Genomic DNA, 17,987 nt, shown 5'->3' on the forward strand with positions numbered 1-17,987 from the left:
AAAAAGTACAAAATTACCACCTAATGGTGGCTTCTTTTTTCTGTCCTTTGAATGGTAATTTTGTACTGGGGGAAATTAGGAGTGTGTTATGTGGTTATTTCGTTGTTTGCTTCAAACCCTTCGTAATCGTATATGCATTGAAAATTTTATTAACAAAAGACATATAGTAAGAGTATTTTAAACATATGAACGTTTTATATCCATATTTAAAATAGCATTTTTTCATACATCTGGTTAGTGAGTGCATAGTCCTATTTGCCCCCCCCCAGTGATAAGTTATCTTTTAGATTGTGCGCGTTGACATTTTCTTGAGACAACCATCTCAATTGACTTGAATGAAATATATCACTGCAATCTGCATCAGAATGATATTGACTCAATGAGAAATAACGTCCCGATTACATCATTACTGAAACAAAAATATCATTGTTGGTACACATTAGGATCATAATAAAACTACAATTTGGTCACAACAAGGCAACATTGTTTTTTTTAATACACTTCAATGAAGCAAACATGAAATGAAATCAGACAAATGTAACGCTTTACAATTGTGAAAGCACAAAAGCATTCATCACAGAATGATGGTTTTAACAATATTGCACTTGGAACAGTACATCTGAAATGTTAAATGAAAAATTGCTTCAATTAGCAACCTCTGTTAACATAAACACGTTTCTTTAATCAGAACAACACAAAGTTAACACTTTTAGTGAGCATAACCCCTTGCCTGTTTTACAAATCGGGGAAAAGAGGCTCAGATTATGACCATGCTAGAGGTTGTGTGTGTAGCGAATATTCAGCGTATCTCTGAGCATCAGGTCACGCAGTCGCCAGAGTGCATCGGCCATTGTTTTATGGGCTCCTTTACTCTTCAACCAGTGGGATGGCAGTCTACTTTCCTGCTCTTTTGTCAGGCGCACATCTTGTCTTTTAACTAAAAGGCAAGAATACATTCATGTTTCTTCTATAAATCCATCATGCCTGGATTTATGAATGATTTTACGTCGACAGGTAAAAAGACTGACCTGAAAGTGTTTGGTCCCACTTGCTCACAGTAGATGATTCAGCTGTAAGACCTTCAATGTAGCTGAGGTAAGCATCAGAATGGAGGAGCCTCTGGGACTTGGTGGGAGGGGACACAAACAAAGGAGTGGAAGGTTGTTGAAGGGCAGCTTGACCTTGTCCTGGGTATGGCGGTGGAGCCTGTTGCCCAGGACCCATCTAAATGACGACAGATAGCATTTCAAAATACAACTATCACTTGTGTGTGTTAAGATGATGGCAATGTTGCTTGTAAATATTTATATATTTATGCATGTAGATTTTGTGACTGTCAGTGTGAAGACAGAGTAGGACATTTCTATTTAGAACAACAACAATTAAAATAAGATTATGCACTTTGCTACTCCATCAACATTTGAGGAAAAAAAAGCTTTACTTCACTCATGCACAAATTTTATCAAAATTGGAGTAAGAAGAAAATTCAATATTACATTTAAAGTTTAGTTTGTACCTGAGATCCGTGAATGTTCCCTGCTCCAGTTTCACCCCCAGTACCATTGATTCCTGAGATAGTCAATGCAAAGACAACAACTCACAAAACCCTTTACTGCAATTCAATTAATGTCATCTTTGCAACATTGGAAATGCCAATCGTTAACATCTAATATTTTCTGGTGAATTTACTTGTATTAAGATTGAGATCATCAAAACCTGCTCTGCTTTTGAGTAAATGACATCCTGTAATCAGTCGGTAGTCATTAACTAAAGGTCATAGCCTATTGGTACAGGTAGCCCCTCCAGCAAGTCAGACGGGAAGCATCGGCGTGGCAGGCGGGTTGGCTCTGACAGCACTCTTACCAAAATATGGCATTCCAGGGAGCCCAGGCATAACGAGCAGAGGATGCTGGGGGTATAAAGGCTCCCCCGTGAGATGTGGCGGTATGTCAGTCATACTAATCATTCCTTGGGGCATCATAGCTGACCCACATGCACCTATCATAGCTTCTTAAGAATGAAGAGCAGGAACACAAAACACAGCAACATGCAACAGTTAATCATGCATCCCTACAAGCGTGCATCACATGGTAACTGCCTCACTCCATTTATTGCCAAAGTCAAATTATTCCCCATCGTCCAATGCAAGATAAAAGATGAGTTAGACTGTTATCTTATTATGTGCTATGTTTATAGCGTTTGGGTACAGAAAAAAAAATAAAATACATATCATTCAGTTATGTGGACACATTGACCATGTTAAGTTTGGTAGAAAGTGGAGCATGGAGGTTAATTCTCTGCATTCAAGTGTTTTGTATTTGAGGGAACAATTTACAAGACAAACATGCTGATGTAATAAGGTGTGAGAAAATCAAGCAGGGAAGCTTGTTATTCCAGCCCTCGACAGTATACTGGAAATCCATTTCCAACTCTGAGGGGTTACCTGACACAGGCGTCAAGCTGGGATTTAGCATCCCCATGGGGGTCGGAGCAGGCACCACTCCTATCAGTGCCCCTATAGGGGTACCTGCTCGAGGGGATGTCATGTACTGTGTCCTGTCGCGCTCCTGCTGCTCAGCCACTTTTGCTGCTCGTTCTGCGACGCATCAAGAACAAATGGGACATTAGCTTTCATACAGTTCACCAACCAATGAACACATTTCTTCATGGCCGACTTCACCTTCATATTCTGCTTTCCTAGAACCTTCCAGGTTCCGCCACTCTGTGCCAACGAGGCGGCTTAGCTCGCCAAAGGAGTAGTCGGGGTGGCGAGCTTTAATGACAGCCCGCATCTCGCTGCTGAACAGGATGTAGCCGCTCATGTTGATCTTCCGCTTTGAGCCTTCCTTCTTGGAAAGACCCTTCAGAGATTTGGTTGACTGTGCACACAGAGGAGAGAAATTCTCAACAACAACAAAGAAAAACGCCGCAACCCACCAGCTATCTGTTTCTCCTTCAATGTGCTTTATCAACTCACAACAAGCCTGACCTGCGGGGGAGTGTAAGTCATGATATCCATGTCACTACACATGGAAGAATGCATCCGAGGAAGAGAATGATCAAGCTCGCTGCCATCATCCCCAAGTTCCTCCAGCTCCTCATCCGTCATATCGGCAAACTTAGCCTCCAGTTCCTCAATTTTCCTGTCCAGCAAAGGTGACGGCTCCTTTTGGGGAACTATAAGCTTCCTGTGTGAGACAAAATATGGATGCCAATACAATTATAAACCTCAGAACAGAATGGTTTGTCGAATCTATGATTGAAGCAGGTTGAACAGCATAATGCAAAACAAAGTCTACTTTTGACTAAAAATGGCATCAACATTGAACAATTTTTGGCCCATATAGAGATCTCAAGCACTGTTGGTGTATATGAACATATTTCCTTATGAAGATTGATAGCAGACACATCCAATGTATCCCATAATCCGTGGTTTTACCTAAAATAGTAAATTTCATCCTCCACCACCTTTCCGGACGATGAAAAGCGCTTCAGTCCTTTGAACCGCTTCATTTGCTTCTCACTTTCAATGTAGCGACTCTCACAGAGGAGGACATTCTCTTCAGGCACTTCCGTTGGCCGACAAGATAGGTATTCTTTGAAGGATGACACCACGCACTTCCCTATGAGAAAAGAAATATGCATGAAACGCACAACTGAAAGTTATAATTAATTAGATCAACTAGAATTGCTCATACAGTGCGGTTGGCAATCTGCTGTCGATATGAAGGTTACCTATGATGCAGGTCATGGGGCAAGCCTCTTCAAGGTTGCTGAGGAAAACTTCCTTTTTGTAGAACATTTTAGTAGGCTCATGCTCCGTTTCCTCGGGATGGATGAAGATTGGACCGAAAAAGTAGCCGACTCCATCTCGCATCCACATTTTTTCAATCCTGTACAACAAAGTTTAAGCTTCTTGTTGGAGCGCAAACAATCTTTTGATCTTAATGGCTCAAGGCTTCATGAATTAAACTTGCACACTTCTGAGGTGGATGGGCTATTTCGAGTTGCTCAGTGACACAGAGTTCAAACAATTTGTGAACAATACTTGAGAGGAATAGCCCTTTTGTTTATATATAAAAAAGTCTTGGATATTTGAGTTCACATCATGAGAAATTGAGCAAAATGAGTGTTATATTTTCGTTTAGTGTATGTTATAACGGAACAAAGTTCTATGTATGAATTGCATAAGTCCAATTGCTTCCAAGGTTTATTGATTTAAACATGCACTAACGCATTTACCCCACCTGCCCACTCGATGGCGCACTAGCCCATGAGAACCAATGTAGACACAGTCTCCCACTTTTAGCCACAGGTTGTTGTAGCAGAGCTGTTCATAGTATTGGCATCCCACTTCCCCGTTGGTCATCTCCAATGGAACATCTTCCCTCTCCTGCAGATATAAAAAAAAAAATGGTGCCATGTGATTTTTATTTATGAGCACAGACAAAAGGGCTTTACCTTTTCTATGCTGCTACATTCTGTCACTTTGGTTTCGTCTGCAATTTCTGTGAGTTCTTCTTCTCGCTCTTCTTTCTCTTCCTTCGGGGCAAATATAGACGCTACCCGTACAACAGGCAGAGGCACTTCTCTTGGGACAAAGCGAACTGAGTTCAAGGGCATGGCCCACAACTTGATCTTTTTGAAGGACTTGGACTTGGCAGAGTAGCGTGACTCGCAGACATGGACGTCCTCTGCCCTGAAGCCTTCTGGGTAAAGTTTGAAGTACTCCTGAAGTCCCGCAACACATAAAAAGTGTCAATATGCATCTATACATTACGTAGTAGTTGCTCAGTTGACACGCGGAGTGATTACCTTTACAAACATGACCACGCATTTTCCTAAAATCTTGCTGATCCGTGCTTTGTTGTAATAGTCGCTCTTAAATACTTCCTTCTCCAAGAACTTTCGTGTAGCGACATGGAACGTCTCATTTGGCCTGTAGAACCAGCAGCCATAGAGCCACTTCTCTCCTGAAACGATTGAATAACGATAATCAAGAAAGCACACAGAAAGGAGACTATATGCATATATGGAGACATCTTTTCATGCTTAAATGATCTTCAAATGGCAGCGACTGACCGGTGTCGTCTTGCCACAGGCGTTCGATATAGATAATGTGAGGCTGGAGGTTTGGCTCGGCAGGCTCCACATAAACGTAGTCTCCGACACAGTACATGCTGTCTTTGAAGCTGCAGTCTTGTGCGCTCAGCTGCCACGAACCTCGAACAGATTCCTCTCGCTTTTCAGCTTCTGGAAATTCACAGCATGCGCGCTTTAACAACAGCTGCATACGTGTGGCGATATGTCAGGAGAACACTTCAAGTGATTCCCAACTATGGTGCTCATTAGTGTACAAATTGATTTAAACATACAGAGATTTTAAATATATGTATGAAATCAAATACCTATTTTCTCCTCTTCCCTCTTGATTTTGTCTTCCTCAATTTCTTTTGGGAGCTTTTGTTTCTTCTCCTTATCCATATCGCTATGCAGATGTTTGGATGAATAGCTCAGAGCGGGGGACATCAAAATCTCTCCATTCTTACATAGCTCATCCCGGATCCTGATGAAGAACTGCTGTAGCTCGACGGCATCTTCAAAGATTTCAGAGTCTGTCCTGTAAGGACAAAATGAGCCAAAAATAATCCTCACTGCACGCAAGATGTTTTTGAGCAAACTGGGTGACAATATCTTACCTATTCAGGTGTCTAGCTTTTTCCAACACTTCAAACATGTGATCCTGAAAGACATCCAACCTTGTATAGTGTCCTCCATCAACATTCTTTCTGATGATCTCAAAATTGAGAGGGGGTTTCTTTGGGTTTGCAGGATCAATGGCCGGGATCTCGGCGAGAGAATCGCTATAGCAACGCCCCTCGTCATCTTGGTGGCCGAGCACGGAGACAAAGAGGCTGCGGATGAGCTCCTGGATAAGGCGAGGCACATCCGGCACGTAGGCGTCCTCGCCTCCCTCCAGAGCGTGCCTCGTCTCCAGAAGCACCCGGTGCAGCACGAGAGCATCCCGGTAAATCAGAGACTCAGGCTCATTGTACGTACATGCATTGTTGAACATAAGCACCAAGTCCTCCACCAGTGCATCCACATCTTGATATTTATTGGCCAACATGTGGCACTTGATCTTCTCCATGTCCACAGGTTTCTTGATAGCGATGTAGTAATCTGGAAGCTCAGCGCGGGATGGAAGTCGCAGGAAGATCGTGCTGAGGCGACGGCCGCGCTTATCCGTGTAGTTCTTGACAGATTCATACAACTCATTCAGTTTCTGTTGTAATGGCGTAAGATATTTGGACTTCTTCAGGGTCATGTTTGTCTTTCCTGAAAGTAATGGTAATATTTAGTAACGGATATTTCTCCACTGGATTTGGTATTGAGCTATAGACGGTTTTGATGTAGTAAATTCCAATTTTCAATTCATACAAATTGCGGAATGCGCATCTAGTACTTCAGTCGACTTACCTGAATAAATCAACCTATTATCACCACTATCACATAGCAATAACACAAACCATCAATACGATACAAAAATCCAATATAACAGCACGAAACTGTGCTGAAGTACGGTACATAATTTGTAGCAGTTCAGAATCCATAATTATCTAATAAGTTGACAAAAGCCAAACGGATGTACAGTATGTATTGATAAAGGTTTTCTACATCATACTCAGCAGAGATGCTGATTATTAGACCTGTAATGCAAGTTGGCATGATTTGACTTACTCTGACCGACAAATCGGAGGACGGAAAAATACTGTTGTTATTTCGGGCCATTCATAATATTTAAAGTTTGAAGTCACGTACTTATTTTCATCTTTGAGGAAACCATGTCATCCTCATCTGTCACAGGGCCGAGATCCTTGCGTCTGTCTGTCATTATTTTCTCCAGTACATCAGCATCATTAAAGACCTGGAAAACAAAACAAACAAAAAAAACTTTTTGGCCACACATGATCAATAAGGCATGGAAAGAATATGTGTGCGTTTAGCCTTGTAACTTGTGAGCCTTCTTCATTGTAGTGTCGTGCATTGCGGAACATCAGCTTCATATCCTGCACCATGGCATCTTCACTGGGGTACTTGTCCGAGCGGATGTTTTGCTCGATGGTCCTCAAGTCCATGGGCTCCAGGATCACTTTGTAGTAATCAGGATAGTCCTTCTTGGAGGGCTTTACCATAAAGAGGTCACACAGTCGCCTCCCAGTGCCCGCCTCCCGTGCGTCGGTCACAGAAACAAAAAGAGCTTTCATTCGATTTTTCTTCGTATTTTTCTTGTGACTGTAACAAAAACAACAAAGGGGTGTCATGAACTTGCAAATTATAATCACACGCACGAAGAGCGACGGAGATCACCTTTTTCTCTTTGTGCTACTGGTGTCAGAGGTGGCACAGGAAAGCATACTGTCTCCATCGTCATCATCTCTCTGTAAAAGCTCCTTTCTTTTGATCTGCTCAAATCACAATCAACGTACAGTTCACAACTCGCATTACAACTTAATCCACTCAAATGTGAAAAAAGGAACCCGGAGACTCACCTGCTGAATGTGTTGCAATTTAAGAGCACGCTTATAGATGGAGGAGTGGGGAACATTGTAACGCTTGGCGTTCTCAAACATTAGCGTCAGATCAGAGTCCATATGCTCAACACTGTCGTACTCGTTGTTCTTCATTTTGTTCCTGTGGGGAATGAAGGGCTCTCACATTTGGGAAGGAGGGCACAGAATTACGGTACTGCGGAGTGAGTACGGTATATGTGATGCTAAAGGAGTATACAGTACAGTAAGACAAAGAGTGACACAGTTGATGAATCGGTGAAAATGCCGAGCACAAAATCTGATACGCCATAGGCTACTTCGGCTTTGAACCATTCCTATGTGACGAGCACAAACAAAAGACTACTTTTTTTTCACTGAATAGTTTTACACTGACCAAAATAAAGTCAAACTAAACAAATAGCATGATTTTCTTCCATCCTTCCATTATCCAATCCGCAATTATGTCAAAAATATATTTAATTCAAGATTCCGATTTGGATAATCCCTGTATGGCCTCTATTTCTTTCACTGTATAAATTGGTGATCGCCATTTTCATACTTGATCTGATGGAGGCACAAGGGCTGAGTGATTTGCTGGTAGTAGTCAGGGTAATCCTTCCGGGACGGCAGCTCCAGGAAAGGTTCAGAGATCAGGAGGCCTTGGTTGTTCCTGGCACCGCGTACAGCTTCATAAAGTTGGAAGATAGGGTTACTCATGTCGATGTTAGTGGTCAAGCTCTCCGCCTCAGACTCGCCCTCGTCGTAGTGAACAGACCCTGAGTGAAAGACAAACAGATCATAACAACTGTTTGCAGATTAGTCAGTATTGAAGACATGCATATGTCTGTTGGAAGTGATGCCAACATGTACCAGAGAGTATTCCGTCCTCGTCACTTTCATACTGCAGAGCCACGCTGATCGCCGACAGGCGCTCACCCTGAGCATACCTCCTGTTCCTGGATATAAAAATATACCAATAAAATGAACTTGAAATGCAAAAGAAATTATTTATTCACATAATTCACCTGATTGTTTGTTGTTGTTTAGTACCTGATACGAACGCTGGACTTGATTGGGTCGCCGTGGTCAATCTCTGACTTCTTTTGTGCAAAGATTTTTTTAATTGTGTTTGCGTCCTGAACACAAATGCAATACAAGAAATAAAAATAATGTCCATGTGCTATATATCACCGTCTCAGCTATACACTCACCTTAAAGACCTGTGATCCAGGCTCATTATAAGTTTTGGCATTTTTGACCAATAAATCTATATCTTTCGCCATGGCAGTAACGCTCCTGTAGTGGCCCATCTTAAAGCAAATACATTGAATGATCATTAAAATCATGAAGGGTTGTACATAAGACCACATCGGAAGCAGCTGACCACAGAATTGTAATACCTGAATCTTCTGTGCAACGAGTTTCAGATCTATGGGCTCCTTGATGATTGCATAATAATCTGGATATTGCTAAAGAAAACACACAGACATTGCAGGTCAAAGCAAAGTCATTCAGTCCATCTTAAATATTAGTGAACAGTTTTATACCGCTTTGGAGGGCAGCCTTTGAAAGAGATCGCTGACCAGGCGGCCCGACGGCTCAGCATAAGTCACCACGGCGTCAAGGAGATGCTCAAGGACATCTTTCAAGCAAGTGGGTGCACTCTGGCATTATGTGAAATGGAAAACGTTTTCAATTCAGACCCAAAATTGAAGCCCTAAAATGTTTCCATTTCGGGAGGCACATTGACTGACTGATAAGCACATCCGCCTCACAGTTCATTTAATCACATTACATGATGTTATCAGAGTCTCGTCTGCCTTCAAATCATTAGCACCCGACTCACCTCATCCTCAGTAGACCCGCTGGGGACGTCTTGTGCATCGTAGCTGGCCTCATCTTCCTCGTCATCATCGCCTGGCTGAACAAATTCATTTTTGGTACGTTGGTAAAGGTCCCACAATTTGCAGGCTGCCCGGAACTCAGTGCTGTCAGACTGGTCAAGAGAGATAAGGTCATCGTTAAGGTTCCTGAAGAGTGATTTTACAAGACATGGACAAACGTATTGAGAAAGCTGGCAATACTGGATACTTATTTATTTATGGATCTTGCTTGGTACAAGAGGGTACACTCATGCAAAATAAAAAAAGACCAACTCTTGCAACTTCCATGTTCTGCTTGTCACTATATGTCACGGGTATAGATAGCTAAACAAAAATGTTTCCAGTGACCGCGGCAGTTGCTGGGAATCACTTCTAACTTAGCCAAACCAGAGTCATTAATTATTCAAGGGGTGGGCCTAATTACTTCTTTCTGGGGGGATTTTACCTTATAATATGTTTTGGCGTTGTGAAACAGCAGCTGAAAGTCGCTGGTGAGCTGTTCAACATCATCGTATTCCTCCATCTTTAATTTCTGCTGGATCTTCATCATGTCAATGGGCTGCGACACCACATGGTAATAGTCTGGCTGGTTCCTTGAAATGCAAAGTCAACGCTGGTTAATTCAAGTAATGACACCACAAGTTCGCGCTCACCTTCGTTTGGGCGCTCTGATGAAAAGCTCGCACAGCATCCTGCCTTGGTCATCCTTGTAGTCTCGGACTGTGTTGTACAGTTCATGGCACACAGCAATCTGAAAGGCCACAAGTCACATGACATTATTATACATTTATCAGCTATGTCATCATTCTGACTGTGCGAAAAGACCAAATGTGACAATTACAGGATCCACAGTTGGAATGTTTGAGGTCCTTCTCCTCTTTCGCCCACTTGACGACGTTGAAGATGAAGGCTGGCTATCGTCAAAATCTCCTCCACTCACACTACTAGAGGGGGACGTCGCCCTTCTCCTTTTCAAGGCCATGACGAAGCCCTGAAGCAGAGGGCAAGGAAAGCCGAGTTTTACATCATGAACAAGCTTACACATGTCAAGAGACAATCATACCTGTTGTAGTTGTACAGTTTGGATATCGACCCATTGACCTGGTGTAACATGTAGTTGCAGTTATTTAGTGACTTTTTTAATTATATTATTTCATTTGACAAAAATGTTTTTTTAATTTTAGTTGTAGTTATTTTGTTAGTTTTTGAGATTGTCAATAACCTTTGTTTATAATCATTAAGAAAAGAAAATGAGATTACATTAGCCACTTTAGTCACTATGGAAGAGTTTCCCCCATCCTAGAATGCAAATGGTAGAGTCTGATTCCGAAAATCTTAGGCCAATCTTCAAAAACTAATAATTTTACATCAGCTTCCCAGAAATCATATTCAGTGATAATTAACTTACTGATGGAGAAACAAATGCAGCACTATGTGTGTGTGTGTGTTTACCCAACATAAAAGAAATGAAATCTTGTAGCTAGTAAAGATTACACCGAAGCAATGGGGGGAAAAAATTGCACTGTCCTAGAGTGATTAGCACATCAGACAAAATTGTTCCAGCATTCATGTCTAGTAAAATGATTCCCAAACACAAATATGCCACAAGACATCATGAAACATGAAAAATATTTACTACGAAAAATTTGTGTTCATACATTTATGGCAGCGATATATAATGCAGAACAATTAAATCCCCTCCACTAGATCAGTGTTTCCCAAGCAGACGTGAACACATAGCAGGGGGTACATGAAAACATTTAATCATTTCTTCTCAAGATCAATAACGTGGCACAGCCGAGCCAAATCTAAACTGCCACATGCCAGCTCAAGTGTCTCATTAAAGCTGAGATGAAAGATTAAAAGAAAGTAAAACTACTATACTGGATCTGAATATTATTCTTAGTAAGGGCTTTGTTCCAGATATTTGAAGTTAAAATTCCTATTTAAAGGGGACTTTAACAAATTTTTGTGGCAAATATAACATGGATTTTATCTTGATTCCTATTTGTTTTCATTAATATTATTTATTTTGAAGGCAACAAATTTATTACCATGTTTCAGAAAGACAATAACTCATAATTAATGTTCAAACGAGGGAAAGAAAGTAAAATGATTTTCATTTAATAATCTGCTGTTATGTTCTTCTTTTGTAGAATCAGCATCACGTATGAGTGTGGTGGTCATCATTGTATGACACAAGGTACAAATGTATTTCACCTGCTGCAATGTATACAATAAAATAAGAACTTTTTATTCAATTAAACAAGACTATTTTTTTTGGGGGGGGGGTACCGTTTTCATCTGGTTCGGTGCCACTTAGTTTTTCCAATGTAAAATAAACTATTCCGAAAAAGTGGAGGCCAGATTTCTAGACAAACCTTAAAAAGTATTGTAACCTTCGGGTGAACTTAATTTGACATCAACAAGGGAAACATTTACATCCAACTGTTAGTTGTTTTAGCAGCCAATTTTTTTTTTTTTGCTAAACAACAAAATTTACGTGTTCAAACCACAAATGCACCAAAACATTTCTTGGTTCAATTCAAACTGACATATAAACAACCCTCTTCGACATACTGTTCAGTTTAACAGCATGAGACCAAGAAAACACCTCAGAATAGATGAACAGTATGATGCCGCTGGAGGGCTTCGAACAAGATGTTCTCAAAGTGATGTGCCTGCAAAGTGAAGTGTCACAGCATGTCATCAGCAGGTTCCAACATAGAGACTGGAAGTGTCACTGAAAGGCACAGAAGTGGACGTTCTTGGATTGATCGATTTGTGTATCTGACAATTGTTGCAAATTGGGCAAAACGTAGTAGAACATTCAACAGTTGGATATGTCATTGCATTTTAGGATCATTCTGAAATTTCAACATAAAACCGACTATTCCAAAAAATTTGAGAGTAGTATAGATATAGTACATTTAGAAACACTAATGTGGTGTCTGTAGTGGAATTGTAATTATCTGAGCTTGGGCAAATCAACGTTCAGCAACAAAATCTACTTTTTCTTTAGGCCTACGTATCAGATTTGACAATATACAATTCTGACACATTTTACAATTTGTTTGCAGCCTTGAGATGCAATTCGTTACCGCAGTGGTTATTAGTGGCAGTTGCCAGGTGTATTATAGTTTGTCTTTTCCTTTGCCTCAAGCGATGTCAGTGAAGAATGACTTGACGTTCACCCCCCCTGCACATATGGAGGGGTTTCTTCCCCTTCAGGCCTCGGCACGCCTGCCCGTATGGTGGCAGTCCGCGCACCTGAGCTGCGGCGCGCGCAACGCAGCTAACGTTAGCAAAACACTCAAACGGTTAGCCTTCCAAAAAAATATCAAAACGCCAAAGCACAGACAAAGGCGCCCACTGTGACAGTCAACGTCACGGAGCGAACATGAACTGCACCCGGGACTGCTCTTATTCTTATAAGAACATCATTTGATTTCGACCACTAGACAGGGTTGGCGTTTACCTTTCGCGTTAATAGACCCTCAGAATCTTCACCCAGAAGACAGCCTACCACTCATCGATTTTACATACGCAGACAGGACTGTGAAGTTAGCGTTCACATTAATACTACTTCCGCTACTTTTCGCCTTCAATATAAAAGCTTTGACGGGAATTGCACTTTCTTGTAAATGTACTGTTTCTTCTCAAAATTCAGAGGTGGAATAATTACTCTCACACTCTGTACTTAGAAGCGCAGATAAGTGTGTAAAATAAAGAAATAATAAAATAATAATAGTAATAATAATAATAATAATAATAATAATAACAACAACAATAGAAATAAACCAATAGTAATAATAATAATAAAGATGATAATAAAGTGAAAGGGTAAAAATTATTTCCTCCCCTCTCGTTTTGATAACGTCGCACAACAACAACAATGAATTTCTCTGTACACAAACTAATTAACCTCTTTTATTTTACAATACAATACAACTTTACCTTGCATAGTGCTCATACTGAGATGAAAAAAATGCACACGGCTTTTCTTGTCCTGCACGAGCAAACCAAAACAACACTATAAAGGTTAAATTAGAAAATTGAAAACAATCACAAATTTAAAAAAATCAAATTTACCAGTATGTCTTTCAGATTTCACAGAATTTTTGAACACTTGAACGTGGTGGTTTTTTTTAGGCTTGCACAAGACAATGCATTCACCACGAATGATTCTTTATTCCTGGTTTGAAAATCAACCAATCAATCAATCGATCAAACAATCAATCATATTTTATTTGTCATCACGCAGCAGTACAACAAGATTAAAAGCCAAACCTTAAAAATGCCACCATATAAAACCAAAATATTATTGTAAATAATAAATAATAATTCTTGTGGCATCCTTGGCATGACTGTCACATTTTTAAGTCACGTCTTTTGTCTCCTTGAACACTTGAAGGGGGAGGGATCATAAAGAGCCAGGTCAGGTGAACAGGGAGGTTGTTTCATCATGGCTATGTTCTTCTCGGCCAGGAGCCGCAAACGCCCAGAGCATTGTGAGCAGGCGCGTTGTCATGGTGACAAAGCCATGTTTTTATCCTGCCACAACTCTCGCTGCTTCACCCGAACCGAATAAAGCTAATGTCACATATCTTTGTAGACGTCCTGGTAGATCATGCGGCCCACGCTGAAGGGGAATTTGAGAGTTTGACATTAAAACACATCTTTTGTGACGCCAGTCCTGGAACTTTTCCGACAAACCTCGTACTGCCAGCGCTGCGACGCCACTTATTCCGGTTAAATGAAATGAACTTTACAGGAACCCCGCCGTACACAGTTGTTTTAGAATGGTTAAATTTGGCTGTCACTTGTTTTGCATACATAAACAAATAAAGCCGTATAACAAATAGGAATATTTTGTTCATTGATGCATCGGAAAAAAATTCAAACACGTGGCCAATACAGGGAGCTTTTGGTAACCAGTTAACGTCGGAGGCGTCTAACATGAGCTGACTGACATGCAATATTTGTCCTGAAGATGGCAGTATTGCAAAAACTCCCACCAAGGGAAAACAGGAAGTAACACCACCGAAGAAGAACAAACCCCCGCGTGTTGGTTCTACGTTCACTTTTAGAAACGAGCATTTTGTGCACATTATTTGTGGATAAACATACTTCGCTTCAGTCTAGTGTTCACTGTGTGTTCTCGTTAAAAATCTTACTTGTGATTCAGTAAATTTTTAGCGATCGTTTCGTCTACATAACGTACCCATATTGTTTGTTGAGGATAATCACAACGTGGTGCAAACTTGACCTGTGATTATTCGGATAAAAGGTGCACGACTGGAACCTACAATGATAAAGGAGAACCCTTGGAATATACCTCCCAATGCTCCAGCATGCATGGAGAAGCATCTGTGTGCGGCGCAGTACAGAGCAGGTAGGTGACAACTGGCAAGGTGAACTAGCTCACGTAAATGTGATTTGTTTTCAAATGCTCACCACGTGTATAAATAGTAATGTAACTTAGAATGGATTTGAGCTAAATACAAATTCAATTGAGAAATGTACTGAGGATGTCTCATCACTATAACTGCTCCAATGCTTATGGCATTCAAGATTTAAACAATACGTGAGGGAAAAGTCTCCTCTTTCCTTTTTTTCTATTTGCATCTTACATAAACGCAGACTCCTGATTCATAACCGTGCACGAATGGACAGTGAAAGCTATGTGACCCATCACACTGCACATATTGAACCCAAATTAAAATTTAATAAATGTTTGCTGAGAAAATACAACAATTATTTCAAAATTATGTGGGTTTATTAGTGGTTACAGTGCTTGCCTCACAGTTCTGAGGTTTGGCTTTTGAGTACATTGACTTCCTCCCACATTGTAAAATCGAGCATGTTCGGTTCAATAAAGACTTTGAATTGCCTAACCTGATGTAACACATCAATGTGGAGAGTATCATGCAGGAAATTAGTCAGTTTCACTCAAATGGTGTGAATATGATTTATTTACTGCAAAGATGTCATTATTAACATGTTTATTTTCCTTTATCACCTCCACCCCAAGATGGCACCTTGTTGCTTGGTTCTTCCAGCCTCACTGGCAGGAGTTGGCAGGGCTCTGTGTGGATCTACAGCAACCCCGAGCAGGCCCCCAATGAAGGCTTCTGCAAAGCTGGCGTTCAGACTGAGACCGGAGTAACAGATGTTAAGTGGGTGTCAGAAAAGGGTGTTGTTGTGGCATCAGATTCAGGTAAGAGCTAATCTTCATAACTATGGTGCTCTTGGTTTAGATTTATGAGTGACCCTTTGGTGGTTTGCCCGTGACAGGTGCTTTGGAGCTGTGGGAGCTGGCTGAGGATGAGCGCCTCTTGATCAACCGCTTCACCAAGCATGAGCATGATCATATCGTCAGCACTGTGAGCCCGGTAGCTGCAGCAAACAGCGCCATCACTGGGAGCATGGACTGCAGGTACAGTGTTACATGGATTCATACTGTAGGATATAGGCTCTTTTTTCTACAATGTTTGTAGTCACTTGGTTTCAGAGTTAAAGTGTGGGACCTGAGTCAGGAGATGGTTGTCACGACATACAGCGGTAAGGACAACATTGTGTTCATTTAATGTTAATGTTCAATGTTCGTTATTTAAGTGTATTGTTGCTCAGCTCTTGTAACAATGAATGTTGTTCCACATTGCCATCTTCCAGCGCACACGCAACCAGTCACTTGCGTTGCCTGCAGTCCTACAGACGATTCTCTTTTCGTCTCTTGTGGTCAGGTAAGATGCTGTTCAGCAATTCAAAGTCACTGTGGTTATGTTGTTCTCATCTCTGCCAACCCAATGATCCAAATTGTTTAAAAAATGTCCAGCTGAAGCATAAAGAGGAACATAGAGCTATTATTCCCTCTGTTTGTCTCATCTCACCTCTCAGGATGGTCGTGTGCTTATGTGGGACACGCGGAAACCAAATAAACCAGCGACAAGAATAGGTGGGCAAGAACTCACTAGTTTTGTTGAACATTTGATTTTACAAATACAGTGGTCTCCTGCTATATTAAGGAAATCTGCAAGAATCAGTCAGTGTTGGCACTTCACATTTATCAAAAGCTGGGTGAATTATAAACAAGAAGATAATGGGCCTATATTCGTCAGCCACTGCACACGAGCTTGAGCCCACCAGCCAACCTCTGATCAGCTCACTGATGTCACATGCCACCCCGCCAGGCCCCGCCTCTTTAAGCCACATATCTAATGCATTATTGCTGTATTTTTTTTTACAATTTTTTTTTTGCTTGCAATTTTTTGGTCAGTTTCTTTAGTGTGAAGCATGCTGTAGGTAAGTTACATGGTTTTCACCAAAGCATTAGAATATCTCCCCGGCAATTAAAATGGGTTCGCTGTATATATGAATGCATTTTTCTTGTTTGGAATTTTCTTGCCAATTTATTTTTTTCGCAGTGACAATGTCCTTAAATTTCTTTTACAGTATATCTGTGATTTCTCCCCCAATTAGATTTAGAGGCTTCCCACTGCTTGCCGACCACTGTCTGCTGGCACCCTGAGAAAAGAAGCACCATTGCCTTTGGTATATTTGTGTGCTTAAGTCGAGTGAATTTTGTAATGTGTTTTTCCACCCTTAATCACATTCCTTGTGACTCAGGCGATGAGCTCGGCAGAGTGACCGTTAAGGATTTCCTTGCGACGGAGCCGGCTCGTGTGGCGAGCGTCCACAGCCGCAGAGTTAACGGGCTGGCTTTTTCTACACACGGGTATGATGAATAGTTATAGTCCCAGAAATTTGCTTCTTTTTTATTTTATGTTTTAGCGTTTATTGTACTTATTTTCTTTTCAATGCAGTGCATCTTTGCTGGCCTCCATTAGCGACGATTGCTCGCTTGTTGTTTTAAACTCCGAACTGCAGGAAATGTGAGTGGTGGCACAGACCCGCTTTTTTTTTTTAACATTACTAAACAGTATACTGTTCTAAACTTTAAAATTTTCTGTTACCTTTTTTTAGATTTACAGATAGACGTCACCAAGACTTTGTCAAGGGTGTGTGCTGGCTTCACGGAGGCTCAAATAACCTCACCACTGTGGGCTGGGATCACCTTGTGCTTCATCACACGGTTGAGCCAACAGGGGGCAACACCAACTCATCTTAGGTCCACATACGTTTCAGATCCAAAGTGTGTACGTGTAGAACTTTTGTGAACTTTCAATTCCATAGTCTTTTCAAGTCATGTTATGTTTGGAAGACAAATGATCTCAAATAAAAGCTTTTTCAGTCTTACTGCACTCAAGTGTGCTTCCATTATGAATATGAACAGTTGTCTTGTTAAAAAACATTCCTGACTTCAAAGAACGGACTATTAAAAAGGCAAGTAATACCAAGAGAAAAAAATACTTTTGTATTTATTGTAATGCGTTTTTATAGAAGTAAAATGTTACATCAAGATAGTCTATCAGTTTACAATGTTGAAAAAAAAAATGAGACATTGAAGCAACTGTAGGCAAGTAGAAACAAAGTAATCAAAACCACAATTTGGCTTTAAAAGACTTTAGAAGATTTCTGATCAATTTAA

The 17,987-nt window shown here is 40.8% G+C and overlaps 2 protein-coding genes across 5 annotated transcripts; one reads left to right on the top strand and one right to left on the bottom strand.

The window, feature by feature from the left end:
* Nucleotides 1-478: 478 nt before the first annotated feature.
* On the bottom strand, nt 479-13,005 carry LOC148327445 (protein polybromo-1-like). Of its 4 annotated transcripts, XM_088309009.1 has the most exons (30): nt 12,915-13,005; nt 10,278-10,427; nt 10,090-10,187; nt 9,882-10,029; nt 9,400-9,549; nt 9,101-9,217; nt 8,954-9,022; nt 8,765-8,863; nt 8,604-8,689; nt 8,424-8,509; nt 8,113-8,329; nt 7,554-7,695; nt 7,372-7,466; nt 7,017-7,296; nt 6,823-6,928; nt 5,700-6,339; nt 5,409-5,620; nt 5,083-5,253; nt 4,816-4,973; nt 4,462-4,731; nt 4,248-4,393; nt 3,736-3,893; nt 3,440-3,623; nt 2,990-3,188; nt 2,681-2,879; nt 2,444-2,596; nt 1,864-2,010; nt 1,517-1,569; nt 1,029-1,224; nt 479-937 (listed from the first exon to the last, which is right to left on the bottom strand). In XM_088309009.1, the coding sequence occupies exons 2-30, from the start codon at nt 10,416-10,418 to the stop codon at nt 774-776; spliced, it is 4,884 nt and encodes a 1,627-aa protein (XP_088165135.1). In that variant the 5' UTR covers nt 10,419-10,427; nt 12,915-13,005; the 3' UTR covers nt 479-773. The 4 variants fall into 4 exon arrangements, with proteins under 4 accessions (XP_088165135.1, XP_088165134.1, XP_088165137.1 ...); XM_088309008.1 differs by lacking the exons at nt 10,278-10,427; nt 12,915-13,005 and having other exon boundaries at nt 1,864-2,007; nt 10,090-10,205; XM_088309011.1 differs by lacking the exons at nt 1,864-2,010; nt 10,278-10,427; nt 12,915-13,005 and having other exon boundaries at nt 2,528-2,596; nt 10,090-10,205.
* Nucleotides 13,006-14,441: 1,436 nt separating this feature from the next.
* wdr77 (WD repeat domain 77) lies at nt 14,442-17,700 on the top strand. The gene is made up of 10 exons (XM_088309251.1): nt 14,442-14,831; nt 15,471-15,656; nt 15,734-15,875; nt 15,951-16,000; nt 16,112-16,182; nt 16,337-16,394; nt 16,919-16,990; nt 17,066-17,174; nt 17,263-17,331; nt 17,423-17,700. The coding sequence occupies exons 1-10, from the start codon at nt 14,747-14,749 to the stop codon at nt 17,565-17,567; spliced, it is 987 nt and encodes a 328-aa protein (XP_088165377.1). The 5' UTR covers nt 14,442-14,746; the 3' UTR covers nt 17,568-17,700.
* Nucleotides 17,701-17,987: the final 287 nt, after the last annotated feature.

This window comes from Idiotropiscis lumnitzeri, chromosome 11 (genome assembly GCF_059441095.1).
Source record: "Idiotropiscis lumnitzeri isolate Australia: NSW breed Sydney's pygmy pipehorse chromosome 11, RoL_Ilum_1.0, whole genome shotgun sequence".
Classification (NCBI taxonomy): Eukaryota; Metazoa; Chordata; class Actinopteri; order Syngnathiformes; family Syngnathidae; genus Idiotropiscis; species Idiotropiscis lumnitzeri.

Coding starts and splice junctions, on each gene's coding strand:
- wdr77 (XM_088309251.1), top strand. CDS start 14,747: ATGATAAAGGAGAACCCTTGGAATATACCTCCCAATGCTCCAGCATGC. Junction 14,832..15,470: donor TGCGGCGCAGTACAGAGCAG/GTAGGTGACAAC, acceptor CTCCACCCCAAG/ATGGCACCTTGTTGCTTGGT. Junction 17,332..17,422: donor AACTCCGAACTGCAGGAAAT/GTGAGTGGTGGC, acceptor ACCTTTTTTTAG/ATTTACAGATAGACGTCACC.
- LOC148327445 (XM_088309009.1), bottom strand. CDS start 10,418: ATGGCCTTGAAAAGGAGAAGGGCGACGTCCCCCTCTAGTAGTGTGAGT. Junction 7,467..7,553: donor AATTGCAACACATTCAGCAG/GTGAGTCTCCGG, acceptor TGATTTGAGCAG/ATCAAAAGAAAGGAGCTTTT. Junction 5,254..5,408: donor GAGGGAAGAGGAGAAAATAG/GTATTTGATTTC, acceptor GTGAATTTCCAG/AAGCTGAAAAGCGAGAGGAA.